Consider the following 15,171-nt stretch of genomic DNA (forward strand, 5'->3'; position numbering starts at 1 on the left):
CCTCCGGTCCCGTCCCCTCCCCCGCCGCCCACGTGCAGCCCCGCACGCGCCACCGCCCCCCGCGCGCCCCCTCCCACGCCCCCCATTCGCGGCCCCTCGGCCCCGCCCACCCCGTCTTGGCCACGCCCCCTGCCTCACACCGCCCAATGGGCGCCGCTGCCTCGCACCGCCCCCGGCCTGGCCCCTCCCCTTACCGCACGCTGCCCAATGGGCGCCGCGGCCTCGCACCGCCCCCGCCCGCGCTCTTAAGCGCCTCCAATGCCCGGGCGGCGGCCGCGCCTCCGCCCCGCTCCTCAGCGCACCGCGCGCCCCGCGCCTCAGCGCCCCGGCCCCGCCAACCGCCCGCCCGCACGGCCCCGGCCCCGGCTCCGGTCCCGGCCCCGGCCCCGCCATGGACACCAGCAGCAAGGTGAGCCCGCGCCCCCGGCCCTGCGTTACGCAACCCCGGCCGCCCCCGCACACGCGCGGCCGCCGCGATCGCCGTTTGCTTTATTTTGTCCCCTGAGCCCCAGCGGAGCCCTCCGCGCAGAGCGGCCGGTGCCGGCTCCGCGCCTCGCAGCGCGCCCGGCCGCCGCTTTCGGGCTCCCCGCTCCCCCCGAAAGGCGGAAACGCGGCGGACCGACCCAATCCTGTCCCTTCTGACCCCGTTTCGGGAGGGGGGCGGCCCCGGAGCCCAGCGAGGGCCGAGGCGGCTTTTGGGGGCTGCGGGGTTGGGGTGACCCCGCCGGGACCCCCCGGAGCCCCGCAGCGCCGGGGCTCGGCCGGGCACATCCCGCCCGGAGCTTCTGACCCAATTCCCATTAATTTATCCCAGACTGCGAGTTATTAAATGCTCGGAGCTCTCCCGGCCGCTCGGCAGCCGCCGGGATCCACCGACACCCTCCCCACGCCAAATTAATTAATTTAGATTTAATTTGGAGGGGTAAAAGCCCAGAACGATCCCGGTGGTTGATTCTAACAGGTCACTGACCTCAACCTCCTTTGCTTCATTCCAGCCACCAAAGTATTTCCGTCCTCAGCCGTACTCCCGACTGGGAATAGCTGGAATAAATCCAACTACTTTTGGTTTTATTTTGGGGGGGTTATGTGTTAGGAAATTGGCTGCGTGGCGGCACGAAGTGTAATTAACCCCAAAATCGCGATTTTATCCTAATTAAAGATGCGACGGGAGCGATCCCTCTTGGTATTTTCCCCCCGGAAAACAACTCCCTCTCCCCCCTCCTCCTCCCCTTTTTGACCATGAAATTCACAATTTTCTTACATTTAAGGATCTATATCTCTCCCTTTATATGTCTCTTCTATTTTTTGGCGGTTCCAGCGCCTGTTTTCCAGGCTGGGCGGTGGGATTGGGGGTGGGAGCCGGGAACGTGCCGGCCGGCAGCGCGGTGATGGGGGCAGGAATTAAACGCAAATTTGGTCTCATACCCAAGAAATCCGACGCATTTAACTCCCGGCTTCCCGAATGGAGCCGCAGCCGCGTTCCTGCTGCTTTTCCAGCTCCGCAACCCCCCCGCCTAGGATGGATTTGGGTTAGAAATGATTAATTTTTGTAAAGGTAATTAATCTCAAGGATGATTTGCCGAGCGCTGATGGGTGACATTTCCATCCAGAGTGTGTTTTGCATGGAATAAAAGAAGGTATTTTTCATGGAAGCAGCTGGCGGTGGGGAGACGGGGGCCAAACTCCCCTCCCGCACCCCCTTTATACTTAATAATTAATATTATTAATATTATTAACCCGGGCCGTGTATCTGTGTGCGGGGGGACGTCGCACATTCCGTGTGTTTTTTCCAGCTCATTCCATGCAAAAACGTCTCCCGTGCTGGTCGCGGTTGCAAAACTCGCCGCGATTGTGTCGCCGTCCCTGGATGACCTTTAAGTAGGGAAGCAAAATAAATAAAAAAACCCAAATTCCGCCGCTCCTTCCCATTCCCCCGGTTGTGTCCCCAGCCCAGATCCCACCTGCTCCCCGCCGTGCCGGTGTGACCCCCCCAGTGCTCTGGGTTTAGATCCTCTCCCGTGGGTTTGGAGTGGATTTTTCCTGGCTTTCGGTGGGGTGTGAGCTTTTCCCGGGTCGGGAGGCAGCTGCACACGTGTTATCCGTGTGCCCTGGCTCCCGGGAGTGTGCAAATGAGTGTGCAAATGGGTGTGCAAGGGGCTGCACCGAGTGCCCACGTCCCCTCCGCATCCAGTCAGGAGCAGTGGCTGCTCCTTAAATCCTCGTGGATCGTTTCAATGCTGTCTTTGTCATGTGGGTTTGTTGAAAATTCCCTTCTGGGACCCCCTTTTTAACTATTATTTGGATTTTAAAGGAATTACTAATTTTTCTTGCTCCACAGCATCCCAAAATCTTCCACGCTGGAGTAAAAAAACCCCAAAAACCAGCGGGATGTTATCTTGGGACCTTTGTTTTTTTTCATGTTATTGCTAATTTGCTTTAAGAGAAATTATTAATTCACTTGGCCCATGAAACTATCAGCATTCCAGAAGTGCCCAAATCCTCCTGCACTGGAGTAAAAGAAGTTGAAATTCCCTTCCGGGACACTTTTTTTAGTATTATTTAGAAGGAATTATGAATTCTTTTTTTTTTTTTTTTTTTTTTTTTGTGAGGCAGCAGCATCCCAAAATCCTCCATGCTGGAGTGAAAATGTTGGAATTCCCTGCTGGGCCACTTTTTCAATATCTTTATATTAATATTTTGATATTATTATTTTGCTTTTAAAGGGATTATTCATTCCTTTGATCCATGAGGTGGGCTGTAACCCAAAGTCCTTCCAGGCTGGAGGATAAAAAAAAAAAGGGTTAAATATAGAGCTGTAAAGCCAAAGGCAGCAGGTTTGGGGGGGCCCCTGTTGCCCCCCCAGATCCTCCTCAGAGCGTCCTGGCTTCCGTGTTGGAGCTGGAGAGGAAGCAGGAAGCAGCTAAAAAGAAAACAAACAGTATAAATTTATTAAAAACCTGTCTTTCCTGTAACGGAGAGGAATTCTTAGGGATAAAACCAGGAGTTTGGGGTCTAGCCAGACTTAAATAAGTTTATTTTATGGAAATAAGAAGGAATTTGTCCCCAAATTCCTGATAAAGATGCTTTTTTCTGCAAGGAGTTAAAAAAAATCTCCCCACAGCCCCACGTGGGAATTGGCAGGAGCTGCCTGGGCAAAGCTGCCCTTAAAAATCGACTTTTCCCTTTATTTAATTATTTCCCCCTCCCCGCCCCAAACTTGCCTTTAATGGCGAAGTTCAGTCCAAGGCGAATGGCTCCCAGATCAGCACAGTGTTTGGGCTGGGAAGGGAGCAGCAGGAGCTGACTCACCCTGACCCTCCTCGGGACGAGCCTCCAAAAAGCAAATCTTTCCTGCCAGCTTTTCCGTTTCCTATCTCCAAACTGCTGGAATTTATTGGAAATACAAGTTGGTTGGTTTTTTTTTTTTTCTGGAATTTAATCTTTTTTTTTTTTTTTGTAACCATGAAAAGTTCCTTTTTTCTAAATGCTAAAATTGAAAAATCAATTTTAAATTTTTTTTACTGAATTTTTTTTTTTTTTTTTGGGGTAGTGGCTGGTGTGGGTGCATCAAGCTGTTGTTACCTCTCACCTTCCTGGAGCAAAGTTCACCTGACTGCCGCATCCCCATCCCTGGAGCCATGACTCACCTGTGCCTGCCCTACCTAGGGGAGCGCCTGCCAGCTCCAGGGTGCCCTTTAGCCAGGAGAAATCCAAACCAGCACCCAAACATACCCCCAAAAACAAAGGGAAATCACCCCAAACCTCCCAATTCCCCCAAACCCACTCAAATCCCCCATTTTTGTTAATAAGGTTTCCCCAGCAACAGGTGCTTTGAACATTCCCATCCTGGGATGATAAGGTCACTGTTGGAATTGGGAGGTTTTGGGGCATTTTCTGTGCTTTTTTTTTTCCCAGCCTGGTCGTGCCCTCCCAAACTCGGAGGAGGTGTTTTCTCCTTGGGGTGGATTTACTCCGAAGCACCAACCAAACCCAAGTGCCAAAACCTCCCTGATTAGTTGTGTTGGGGCCAAGCCTAATTAATGAGCTTCATTAACGGGCCTGGCTTCATTCCCTCTGTTTTTCCCTTGGGAACTTTCACGCGGAGGGAGGCGGTGGCCAGAGTGGCAGGGTCAGGGAGCAGCATCAAATCCATTATTTACTAAAAGAAAGAGGAGAATGGTTCTTAAATATAAAAAATATCCTTTTTGGGGAGGGAGTTGGCGTCACCCCCCCTCATTTAGATGGGATCTGAGGCATCAATCTCTTGGGAATATTAATCCAAGACACACTGGGAGCATCCTTGGGGTGACGTGTTGGTACTTGGGGAGAACCCCCCCCCCCCCCTCAAATTAAGGGGTTTATAAATTTCACGTGGCTCGTCCCAAAGCTGATTAAGCGGGAATGTCGGATCCTGGTTCTAGTGCCGGGAAAATCTCCTGCCTGCGATAATTGGGCCGCTAACGAAGGTGGCCCAAGCGCTGGCCTGCCCTGACCCCGCTCCCAAACAAGGCTGTGATTGTTGCTCTGGCTCAGGCGGGAGGAAGAGGAGGCTGGGGAAGGAAGGCTTTGCCAGCTAACCCGGGTTTTGCTCAGTGACTCTTAATTAGACGGCGATGGGAAGCTGTCCTTAGCGCGGCTTCCCGGAGCATCCTGCTGGCCCGGAGCCCCATGGTCACCTAGAGCCTCCTTGGAGCCCCCAGAGCACCTCCAGGGCTGAAGTTCCTGGAATCCCCCAAACCATGGGTTTTTTTAAAATCCCCCCCCCCCCTGCAAAATGACATTTTTGTAATTATTTTTCCCCCCTTAGTACAAAAAATAGCTTGTTTTCTCTTTGAGTCTGAATATTTGTACTCGCCGCCTTCCCAGTGTCCTGTGAAGTGCCCTGCTCTGCTTGGGGAGACAGGGCTGTGGGAATCCCAGCTTTAACCCCTTTCCCTGTTTTTGTCCTGTTCAGTGCCCTGGTATGGCTCTGGGAATCCCAGATTTAACCCTTTTCCCTGTTTTTGTCCTGTGCAGTGCTCTGCTCTGCTGGAGAGAGGGCTGTGAGAATCCCAGATTTAACCCTTTTCCCTGTTTTTATCCTGTGCAGTGCCCTGATATTGCTGTGCTGGGGAGGCAGGGCTGTGGGGATCCCAGATTTAACCCCTTTCCCTGTTTTTATCCTGTGCAGTGCCCTGCTATCACTCTGCTTGGGGAGACAGAGCTGCGGGAATCCCAAATTTAACCCTTTTCCCTGTTTTTGTCCAGTGCAGTGCCCTGGAATGGCTCTGCTGGAGAGAGGGCTGTGGGGATCCCAGATTTAACCCTTTTCCCTGTTTTTGTCCCTTGCAGTGCCCTGGTACCACTCTGCTGGGGAGACAGGGCTGTGGGGATCCCAGATTTAACCCTTTTCCCTGGTATGGCTCTGCTGGGGACACAGGGCTGTGGGGATCCCAGATTTAACCCCTTTTTCCCTGTTTTCTGGCAGATGACGGCTCGCCTGATGCTGGCTGTGGGAGGAGCAGTGCTGGGCTCCCTCCAGTTCGGATACAACACCGGCGTCATCAACGCCCCGCAGAAGGTGAGTGCTCCCAGAACCCTCCACAGGGAAATTCCAGCCCCCCCAGCCCGTGTCTCAAAACAAACCAGCCTCTGCTGCCAGTCTGGCTAAAATAGTACATCCCACTAGGCAGCTTAGGGCTCTAATGGGATTTAAGAGGGAGTTATTTAGCTCCAGCCTTCCCTGGAGAATTTGTCTCCTCCTCCTTGCTTGGCATTTTTTGTTGGGAAAAATCCCAGCAGTGCCTGCAGGATGCTCTCTGGGTGTGGCTGGTGGAACTTTTCACCTCGGCTCTTAGTGAAGGTCTGGGAGTTAATTAAGGTTTGAGTCATCCTGAGTGGCTGCTCTGACCAGAGCTCGGGGTTTTGCATCCTAGCACAAGGTCTTGGGAGGGGAGAGAGCTGGCTGGGAAGGGCTGTGAGCAGGATGGAGTGCAGGAAGTGTTGGCTCTTCCCTCATGTACAGCCAGGACCCTCCTGCTGCTGGTAGATACCAGTGGTCCATGGAAAACATCACTTTCCCCAGATTTGGTGGCTGTTTGAGGTGTTAAACGCTTGGAAAATAAGCTCAGGATTCCAATGTGGTGCTTGCAATGTTCCCTGGGCACAGCTCTTGTGCTGGGATAAGGTGTGGAGGGACAGCTTGAGCTCTGGTAGGAGCAAAGCTGTCCCCAAATGTCATCACCCCAAAGAATGCAACCCACTGGGGCAGGATCCAGCTGCCAGGGTTTTAATCCCATCCCAGTGAGTGCTTCTGGAATGTCACCACAAGCATTGGGAAAACTCCTTGTGGGATAGAAGACCCTATGGAAAAACTCCCCAGGCCCCATCAGTATGGGAAGAGGAAAAAAGCCAGGGGTTTGTTCAAGGTGTTGCATTACACAGGATTGAATCCAGGTTCAGTTCCTGGGGCTGCAGGCTGCAGCTCCCCGCCAGAAGCTGCAGGGTGCTGCTGAAGGCCTCCTGAATTATCCCAAAGCCTCCTCGCTTCCCGTGCACTGCTCTGAGACTGGGGGTGGCTCTGAGCACACACTGCCTGGGAGATGGGCTTTGGAGCTGCCGGAGCTGGGAAATGCCTGGGATGGCTCTGAGGGGCTGCTCCCCAGCTCTGGCACTGTGGGAAGGGGGAGTGCTGTGATCAGCAGCCTGGTCAGAGCCACAGCCCAGGAGGAGCTCTGTTCCCTGTTCTGAAGGGGCTCTCCGTGCTCTCCCAGCTGCTCTGGCTGACACGGGTGGTCAGGGACCAGCTCTGAGCTTCCCCTGGGACTCAGCTCCTCTGCCTGCCCCAGCAAATCCAAACACTCCTGGTGGGTGTTGCCACAGTTTCCTCATGATTTTGGGGATGAATTATAGGAATGTGGCCTCTGTTGACAGAGTGACAGAACTATTCTTTGTCCCCTTAAAAAGGAAATAGGCCCAGAAGTTTCTCTCCTCGATTAGGTGAAAAAGACATCTCATAGGACCTGGGGGACTTCACCTCAAACTTAAGGATGGCCAATTGGACAGGATCCAAAAAGTCCTACCTGGGCAATTTACTAGAAAAAGAAGAGAACAAAGAAACAAATCACTCTTGTGAGGTGTTTTACCAGAAGCAAGAACCTCTTGCCCTGATTTGGTTTTTCTCAGCAAAGAGTTTTGTTATTTTGCCTTTTATTAAAACCTTTTTGTTTCCAACACTACCACAGAAGCCACCCTGCTGATTTTATGCCTCCAAAGGTAGCTGAGCTATCTTGGGTGTGAAATAGACCTCCAAGAGCTCATGAGACCTGGCTCCAGGAAGCACCTATGACTATGAATCCCTTGGGCTCAGGCCAGGAGCAGTCACACAGTGCAGGACAAGTCACCAGTGTTGAGGGGAAGGATTTGGGGTGCTCCGTGTGGGAGCACGAGGGGAGGTGGGATGGGGGTTTTCCTGGGCAGCAGGATGTGCTGGGCACAGGGGGTCATCCCAGCCTGAAGGATGGGGACAGAAAGTGTGGAATTGGGATAGGGATATGTTACTGTGCAGGACTTGAAATGGGGGTGCACTGGGATAAACTGGGGCACAGTTGGGATGCAGGATGGGGATTCATGGAGTGTAGGATTGGGACAGGAATGCCTTGGGATGCACTGAGGCACAGGATGGAGATGCAGTGGGATAAACTGGAGTGAAGGGTTGGGATGAGGATGCACTGAGATGCATCAGGGCACAGGTTTGGGATGCACTGGTACTGGGATTCATGGAGCTGCAGGGTGGGGATGCATCACAACACTCAGCTGAAAAGAGGGGGAAAGCCCCAGTTTTGGGGAAAACAATTTTTTTCCCTTCACCCTTCAAACCCATTTTCACCTCTTTTTCTCCCAAAAAGCCATTGGGTTCTTCAAAGCATCTTCCCTTTTTTCCAGGAGGGAGGGGCTGGGCCTACTGAGAGCCTGAGCCAGCCCAATCATTCTCTAATAATCCAATCAATTATTTATTTTGGGAATATTGGTAAAAGGGGGAAAAGCATCCAAACCCTGGGTGAAACAGGAGGGAACAAAATCACTTTAATATGGAAATTCTGACAATTTCCCTGCTTTGGAAGAGGAACAACTTGGTAAAATAATGATGATGTTGGGACCTGTACCCAGCCCAGTGCATATTCCTTGTGCTGTCTCTGCCAGGGCTCCTGTTTGGGCTTGGATTGATAGGAAAAGTGGAAGGTGGAGCACAGTGGTGTAAAATATGGTGAATTGGGAGTGAACCCGTTCAGAGCAGCAAAATCTTGGAGCCACCTGAGGCCCAGCAAAGCAGGGAATCTCTGGAATTTCTGCTCCTTCCACCTGGGCTTGGTGGGGTGTTATGGAGCCCTTTGCTGTGGTGGTTTGGGGATGGGTGACTCTTAAATCAAGGTGTTATAAAGGATTTGGATTGGGAGGAACCTTTAGAGGTCATTTAGGCCATTTTCCCAGCCATGGGCAGGGACAGGAGCTTGGTGAAGCTACCAGTGATGGGCTAGCTTTAAAAATACATCAAAAGTATACAAAATGTTTATATTTTGTATATAAGTGTGTATGCTTTGTGTATAAAACGATTCAAAATTTCTATAAAACCACCTAAATTCACAAACCAGGCTGTTGTTGGTGTTTCAAGCCAAGGCCTGCGTTGGGTGTTGGCATCATAGTCCTGCAGAACCACGGCAGAGATCGTGTGTTACGGAATTCTTGGGGGGGAAAAACCTGGAAATCCAACTCCAGGAGTATCCAAGGGGATGGGAGCTGCCCTATGTTCCTCCCCTTGCTCCGCGGGGCCGGCGCATCCCTGGCTCCTGCCCTGCCCTGGGGAGCAGCGTGACCTCCCCGTGCCTGCCCGGCCAGTTTGGCGTCCCTCCCGCCGTGTCTCTCCGGGCAGGGCGAGCCCAGAACCCGTCGGGCTGCATTTCCCCCACGTATCCAGCAGTTCCCTCCCTTGGCCAGCGGCTCCGGTGACGCATTGTCTTGTGAGAGACTCGTCCCTCCGGTGGCGCGGCTGAGGCGGGGGCGGGCTTGACGCGTGGTTTGGTTTCCCTCCTTGTTGTCCAGGTGATTGAGGACTTCTACAACCGCACGTGGCTGTACCGATACGAGGAGCCCATCAGCCCCGCCACCCTCACCACGCTCTGGTCCCTCTCCGTTGCCATCTTCTCTGTCGGTGGCATGATCGGCTCCTTCTCCGTGGGGCTCTTTGTCAATCGCTTTGGAAGGTGAGCTCTGAGCCTGGTGGATCCTCTGCTGCCTCACCCCACCCTGGCCTTCCAAGGGCTGACCTTCGGCTTCTCCTGGTGTTCTTCACTCACCTCTCTCCTCCATCCCTCTCCAGACGCAATTCCATGCTGATGTCCAACATCCTTGCCTTCGTCTCAGCTGTCCTCATGGGCTTCTCCAAGATGGCTTTCTCCTTTGAGATGCTCATCCTGGGCCGCTTCATCATCGGCCTCTACTCTGGCCTCACCACGGGTTTCGTGCCCATGTATGTGGGCGAGGTGTCCCCTACTGCCCTGCGGGGGGCCCTGGGCACCTTCCACCAGCTTGGCATTGTCCTGGGCATCCTCATTGCACAGGTGAGCACTGCAGAATGTTTTGGGGGGGTTCTCCCTTTGTTTGGCCCTGACACTCCTCAGGGCCTGCAAGGATGAGGTGCTGTGGATCTGAAAACCTTTCAGGTGGAGCTGGGTGGGAGGGGTGAAGCTGGAGCTCAGCAGGAGCAGGGATGCTGTGGAATCTGAAGGTTTGGGATGGATAGCATCAGGATAGTAACATCTCTTGGCCACATGGAAGCAGCACATGAGTCCCTCCAATGGCTGTTCCAGCTTGGAGCACACCATGAGTTGCAGAGTTGTGTCCAACCAGGACTTTTCCAGCTGGAATGGGTGGCTCAACACTTCTCCTCCTCCTCCTCAGGTGTTTGGTTTGGACTTGATCATGGGAAACGACTCTCTCTGGCCACTGCTGCTGGGCTTCATCTTCGTTCCTGCCCTGCTGCAGTGCATCATCCTGCCCTTCGCCCCTGAGAGCCCCCGGTTCCTGCTCATCAACCGCAACGAGGAGAACAAAGCCAAGAGTGGTGAGTGACCCCTCTGCAGGGCCCATCCTGGCACTCTGGAGGGTCTTCGACATCTCCTGAGCCCACCTCTCCTTCTCAGTCCTCAAGAAGCTGCGAGGCACAACTGACGTGAGCAGTGACCTGCAGGAGATGAAGGAGGAGAGCCGGCAGATGATGAGGGAGAAGAAGGTGACCATCATGGAGCTGTTCCGCTCGCCCATGTACCGCCAGCCCATCCTCATCGCCATTGTCCTGCAGCTCTCCCAGCAGCTCTCAGGGATCAACGCGGTGAGGCTGGGTGGGGTCTGAATGACAGGGGTCAGCTTGCTTCACCCAGAGCTCCAGGACCTGACTTGTGGCACCTCCCTGCTCTTTGTAGGTCTTCTACTACTCCACCAGCATCTTCGAAAAGTCGGGGGTGGAGCAGCCTGTCTATGCCACCATTGGCTCTGGCGTGGTGAACACAGCCTTCACGGTGGTCTCGGTGAGTTTTGGTCTCTCCAGGGAAGGTGGGAGGAGGGGCCTTTCCTTCAGGCTGGGGAGGTGCTGATGGATCTTGTCCATCCCACAGCTCTTCGTGGTGGAGCGAGCCGGACGCAGGACCCTGCACCTCATTGGGCTGGCAGGGATGGCTGGATGTGCCATTCTCATGACCATTGCCCTCACGCTGCTGGTGAGTGCTGGGGAGGCTGGGAGGAGGAGGGATGGCTGGGGAGGAGGAAGGACTTATTCCTGCTTGAAGTGATGGCTGAGCCTTCAGTCCCCATTGTCGCATCTCTCCTGAGCTCCTAGAATTCCATCGTCCAGCTCATGGCTTCTGTGTCACCACCAGCTGAGGTGTCCAGGTGCCATGTCCCCTTCAAGGCACCAACCTTCTCCCTCTCCCTTGACCTAGGACCAAATGCCCTGGATGTCCTACCTCAGCATTGTGGCCATCTTTGGGTTTGTGGCCTTCTTTGAGATTGGCCCAGGCCCCATCCCGTGGTTCATCGTGGCCGAGCTGTTCAGCCAAGGCCCCCGTCCCGCTGCTTTCGCCGTGGCCGGGCTCTCCAACTGGACCTCCAACTTCATCGTGGGAATGGGCTTCCAGTACATTGCGGTAATGATGGCTGCAGTGCTGGGGGAGTGGGGACTGGGACTGGGGAGCTGCTGGGGGGTCCCAGAGAATCCCAGCAGTCCCAGCCTGGCAGATGGTGTTGGCTCAGGGTGGATCCAGATCCCAGTTCTGGATCAGGGATGGAAACAGTGTCCAGCTGGATCCCTGTGCCAGACTCCAGGGCAGGATCCCACTGCTGGATCCTCCTGCCAAATCCAAATCCCGGGTCTGGTTGCTGGTTCCTGGTGCTGGATCTCATTGCCAGATTTTGGTGTGGAGTCCTGATATCAGATCTTGGTGCCAAATCCTGCTGCTGGATCCAGTGTTGAATTCCAGGGCCACATGCTTGAGCCCTAAAACCTAGGCTGAGGTGGTTTGGTTGGGTTAAGATCCCTTGGGAAGAAGGAATTGGGGCTGGAGCAGGAACTTGACTCAGTGTTTCTTATGGAACTCGAGGTGTTCCTTGAAAGGAGGACCTGGGTTTTGGATGGCCCATGGCAAAGTTTGGGCAGGGTGGTACCAGCTGGTCCTTCAACCACGGCCCATCACTCTGTGTCCAGAGATGGGAATGGAGTTGGGGAAGATCTGGAGCCACCAGGAGCTGCTGGGGGGGGCTCAGCCTGGAGAAGAGGAGGCTCAGGGGGGACCTTCTGGCTCTGCACAACTCTGACAGGAGGAGGCAGATGAGGCAGGGGAGTCAGGCTCTGCTCCCAGGGAACAGGGACAGGAGGAGAGGACCCAGCCCCAAGCTGTGCCAGGAAAAGTTTAGATTGGATATTGAGAACATTTCTTCATGGAAAGGGTGGTCAGGGAGGTGGTGAAATCACCATCCCTGGAAGTGCTCAAAAACACGTGGATGTGGCACTTGGGGGCATGGGTTAGGGGTGGACCTGGCAGTGCTGGGTTGTGGTCAGACTCAATCTCAGTGGGCTTTTCCAACCTCAACAACTCCACGATTCCGTGACCTCCATCCATGCGCTCACTTCCCCCTTTCCCTTCAATCCCAGCAACTCTGTGGCTCCTACGTCTTCATCATCTTCACGGTGCTGCTCGTGCTCTTCTTCATCTTCACCTACTTCAAGGTGCCGGAGACCAAAGGCCGGACCTTTGACGAGATCGCCTCGGGCTTCCGGCAGAGCGGGGGCGGCCAGAGCGACAAGACCCCGGACGAGTTCCACAGCCTGGGCGCTGACTCGCAGGTGTAACCTGGACCCCCGGCGCCACCGCCCCCCAACCCGGGGGGACTTTTTAAAACACTTTGTACAGACCCCAGGCAGGAGGGAGTGGAGTGGGGGGGGGATCTGGCTCTGATGCCCCCTCTCCAGCCTCCCCCAGTGGATTACTGGGGACAGACTGAGCTATTTTATTTTATTTTTTTTTTCCTGCTAGGAATGAATTTTATTTTATTTAATTTTTTTAGTTGGTTTCGCGTCCAAGATTTCAAAGCCAATAGGTGTTTTAAAACCCAGCCACGCAGCCCCCACCACAGGAGGGCAACTCCCTGTTTTTTATTGACGACGCGATAGTTATTTAACGGAAAATCACATAGAGGAAGTTTTTAAAAAGCTGGAAACTTATTTTTTAACATTCTAATCATAGAGGAAAAAAAAATCACATAAATTGACTAAATCTAATATTTTTTTAAAAAAAAAAACCTACCAAGGAAATGAGTCATTTTTTTAAAGTCTCCTTGATTTCAAGCCCTGCGATGGGTTCGTGGACGGGGACCTCCCGCCCGGGGCAGCGCGGAGGACGGAGCCGTCCGGATGGATCGGTTGGAAAGGTCAATCCATTGTCACAGGCTCCTCTCCTTTCACCTGAATTCCAGCTGGGAGGGGAAAATGGGAGAGGGGGGATGTGTTCTTGTTGAATTTTGGGATTAATCTTGGCAATATTTGCCCGACAGTGAAGCACCAGCGGCAGCCGCACACGACAGCATCCCCCTCCATCACCACCCCCATCCCAGGACTCACCAAAATCCAGCAACGCATGGACACAGCTGTTTCCTGCTCTGTGTATAGACTGGAAGATATTTATATTATATATATTTTTGTTCAATGGTTGTTAATAGTAGACATTTAAGTTATAGCGTTTCTGATTTGACAAGCCAAGTACTGTAAATATTCTTGGAGTATATTCACACTGTATAATGCATACAAAAGGTACAGAAAAAGGTTATAGTTTCTATAGCAACTAAGGAAAAAAAAAGCTTGTACATGGTTAGGATGACTTTTGTATAGTTCTGCACTGTAGTTGTATCTATTGCACTGAATTTCAGGCTGTAGTATATTAAAAAAAAATACACATGAGAAATACTGTCCTTTTCAAACAAAACTGAAAACACACACAAAAAAAAAAGCATTTCCCTGAGTGCAGCTGGTGTGGGAGCTCCTGGCACATTCCCAAAGCCACAGGGAGGGTTGGGTTTTTTTTTTGTTTGTGTTGTTTTTTTTTGGTTTTTTTTTTTTTTTTATTTTGTTTTTTTTTTAATAGTATCTTTTTTTAAAATGCATTTGTTTGGTTTGGAAGTGAAGACACTTGACCACACGTGAAAGAAAATAAAGGGTGGGGGGGGAATAAAATAAATCTCTTTAAAATGCCTGTTCTCAGCTGGTTGTGGCACAGCCTCACCAGGCTGTGGGGGTGTGTGTGTGGTTTTTTAAGCAAATCCCTGCAGTGAAGTGCCAAGGGGAAGGTGTGTGGTGTGAACAATAAAGGAGAATGTGAGCAGCCACCCAGCCCTGGTGTCCTGTGCCTTTATTTCTTGCAGCCAAACTTTCCCTGCCCTGGCAGGGCTGGGGGGGGTGTCTGGGAGTGCGTGTCCCTGCAAAGCTTTTCCACCACGGGAGCGACTCACCTGGTTGCAAAATACCTGCTCTGGGTACACAACCAGATTTTAATTGCCTGGAGCAGCCTGGGCTGGGATCACGGGGGGACCTGGCTGGAGCTGTCCTGCCCCATGGATCCCAAAGCTGCTCCCCTTGCCCAGGACAGACTTTTGGTCATGCCATGAGCACCTGAGCACAGGAAGGGAGGGAGGAGGTTGCTGCTGCTCCGTGGATTTGGTTTTTTCCTCTCCAGCTGAGAAGGTGCCAAGAGCTGCAAGCCTGAACACTTTCAGGCAAAGAAATGCTGATCTTGGTCACTTCAGGCTTTTTTCTATTTATTGAAGCTGCTCTTTGCCCTGCAGGGCATGGCTGTTGTAGGAATTGCTCTTGTAGTGTCTTTAAGAGCTCCCCAGAATGTTCTTTCTGTGCCCAGGGCTCCTCTCCTCACTCTGCTGTTTGTTCCTGGCTCCAGGAGATGCTCAGCCCTGCACAACCTTAATTTCCAGGCTGGGTTTGTTCTGTTGAACATTCAGAGCAGCCACACGGCCCTGCAGGCTCAGCCTGGGAGCACTGGAAGGATTACAGCCATCACCAAGCTCCAAATCCCTGGTGACCCAAATCCTTGTGCCCTGGGGCACTGTGCCAGCAGGCACAGCTCCCCAGCATCCCCCACCCCATGGCAGTGATCATTCCAGCCCCTCGGAGATGATCCTTCCAGCACCTCCCACCCCATGGAGGTGCTTATTCCCCACCTGATGGGGTGGAGAGACCTCCAGCATCTCCCACAGGAGTGTTGGGAGGTCTCCTGGCCCTTCCCCAGGCCTGTGCTGTGCACCCTGAGCAGCCCTATCCCACCCCCTGGAATGGAACGTGGCTGAACCTGCGGTTTTCCCTTCCCCAGCAGCAGCAATCCCTGCTAATTGCTCAGGCCCCAGCTTGATGAAGCATTTACAAAGCTCACTTGACTCCAGCCCAACTCGGCAAGGCAATTAAACACCCTCATAAATCCTCCTGCAGTAAATGAGCCTTAATGGGAGCTCAGGGCTCAGCCCAAGATTCCCTTCTCCCCTTTCCCAGCCGAGAGGGATCACGACCATGGTGGCTGCCCCGTGCTTCCTGCACTCCCCACGGCCTCTGGAACCTTCTGGCCCTGCTCTGGTGTCCCTGTC

General features: G+C 53.2%; 1 protein-coding gene across 2 annotated transcripts; it reads left to right on the top strand.

The window, feature by feature from the left end:
* Positions 1-330: 330 nt before the first annotated feature.
* Positions 331-13,912, top strand: SLC2A1 (solute carrier family 2 member 1). 2 transcript variants are annotated; one of them, XM_050982607.1, is made up of 11 exons: positions 331-409; positions 5,468-5,560; positions 9,079-9,239; positions 9,356-9,596; positions 9,937-10,099; positions 10,179-10,366; positions 10,458-10,562; positions 10,650-10,751; positions 10,974-11,177; positions 12,182-12,373; positions 13,081-13,912. In XM_050982607.1, exons 1-11 carry the CDS (start codon positions 392-394, stop codon positions 13,081-13,083), a joined length of 1,470 nt encoding a protein of 489 aa, XP_050838564.1. In that variant the 5' UTR covers positions 331-391; the 3' UTR covers positions 13,084-13,912. The 2 variants fall into 2 exon arrangements, with proteins under 2 accessions (XP_050838564.1, XP_050838563.1); XM_050982606.1 differs by having other exon boundaries at positions 12,182-13,912.
* The last annotated feature ends 1,259 nt before the right edge of the window (positions 13,913-15,171 follow it).

Source organism: Serinus canaria, chromosome 21 (genome assembly GCF_022539315.1).
Source record: "Serinus canaria isolate serCan28SL12 chromosome 21, serCan2020, whole genome shotgun sequence".
Lineage (NCBI taxonomy): Eukaryota > Metazoa > Chordata > Aves > Passeriformes > Fringillidae > Serinus > Serinus canaria.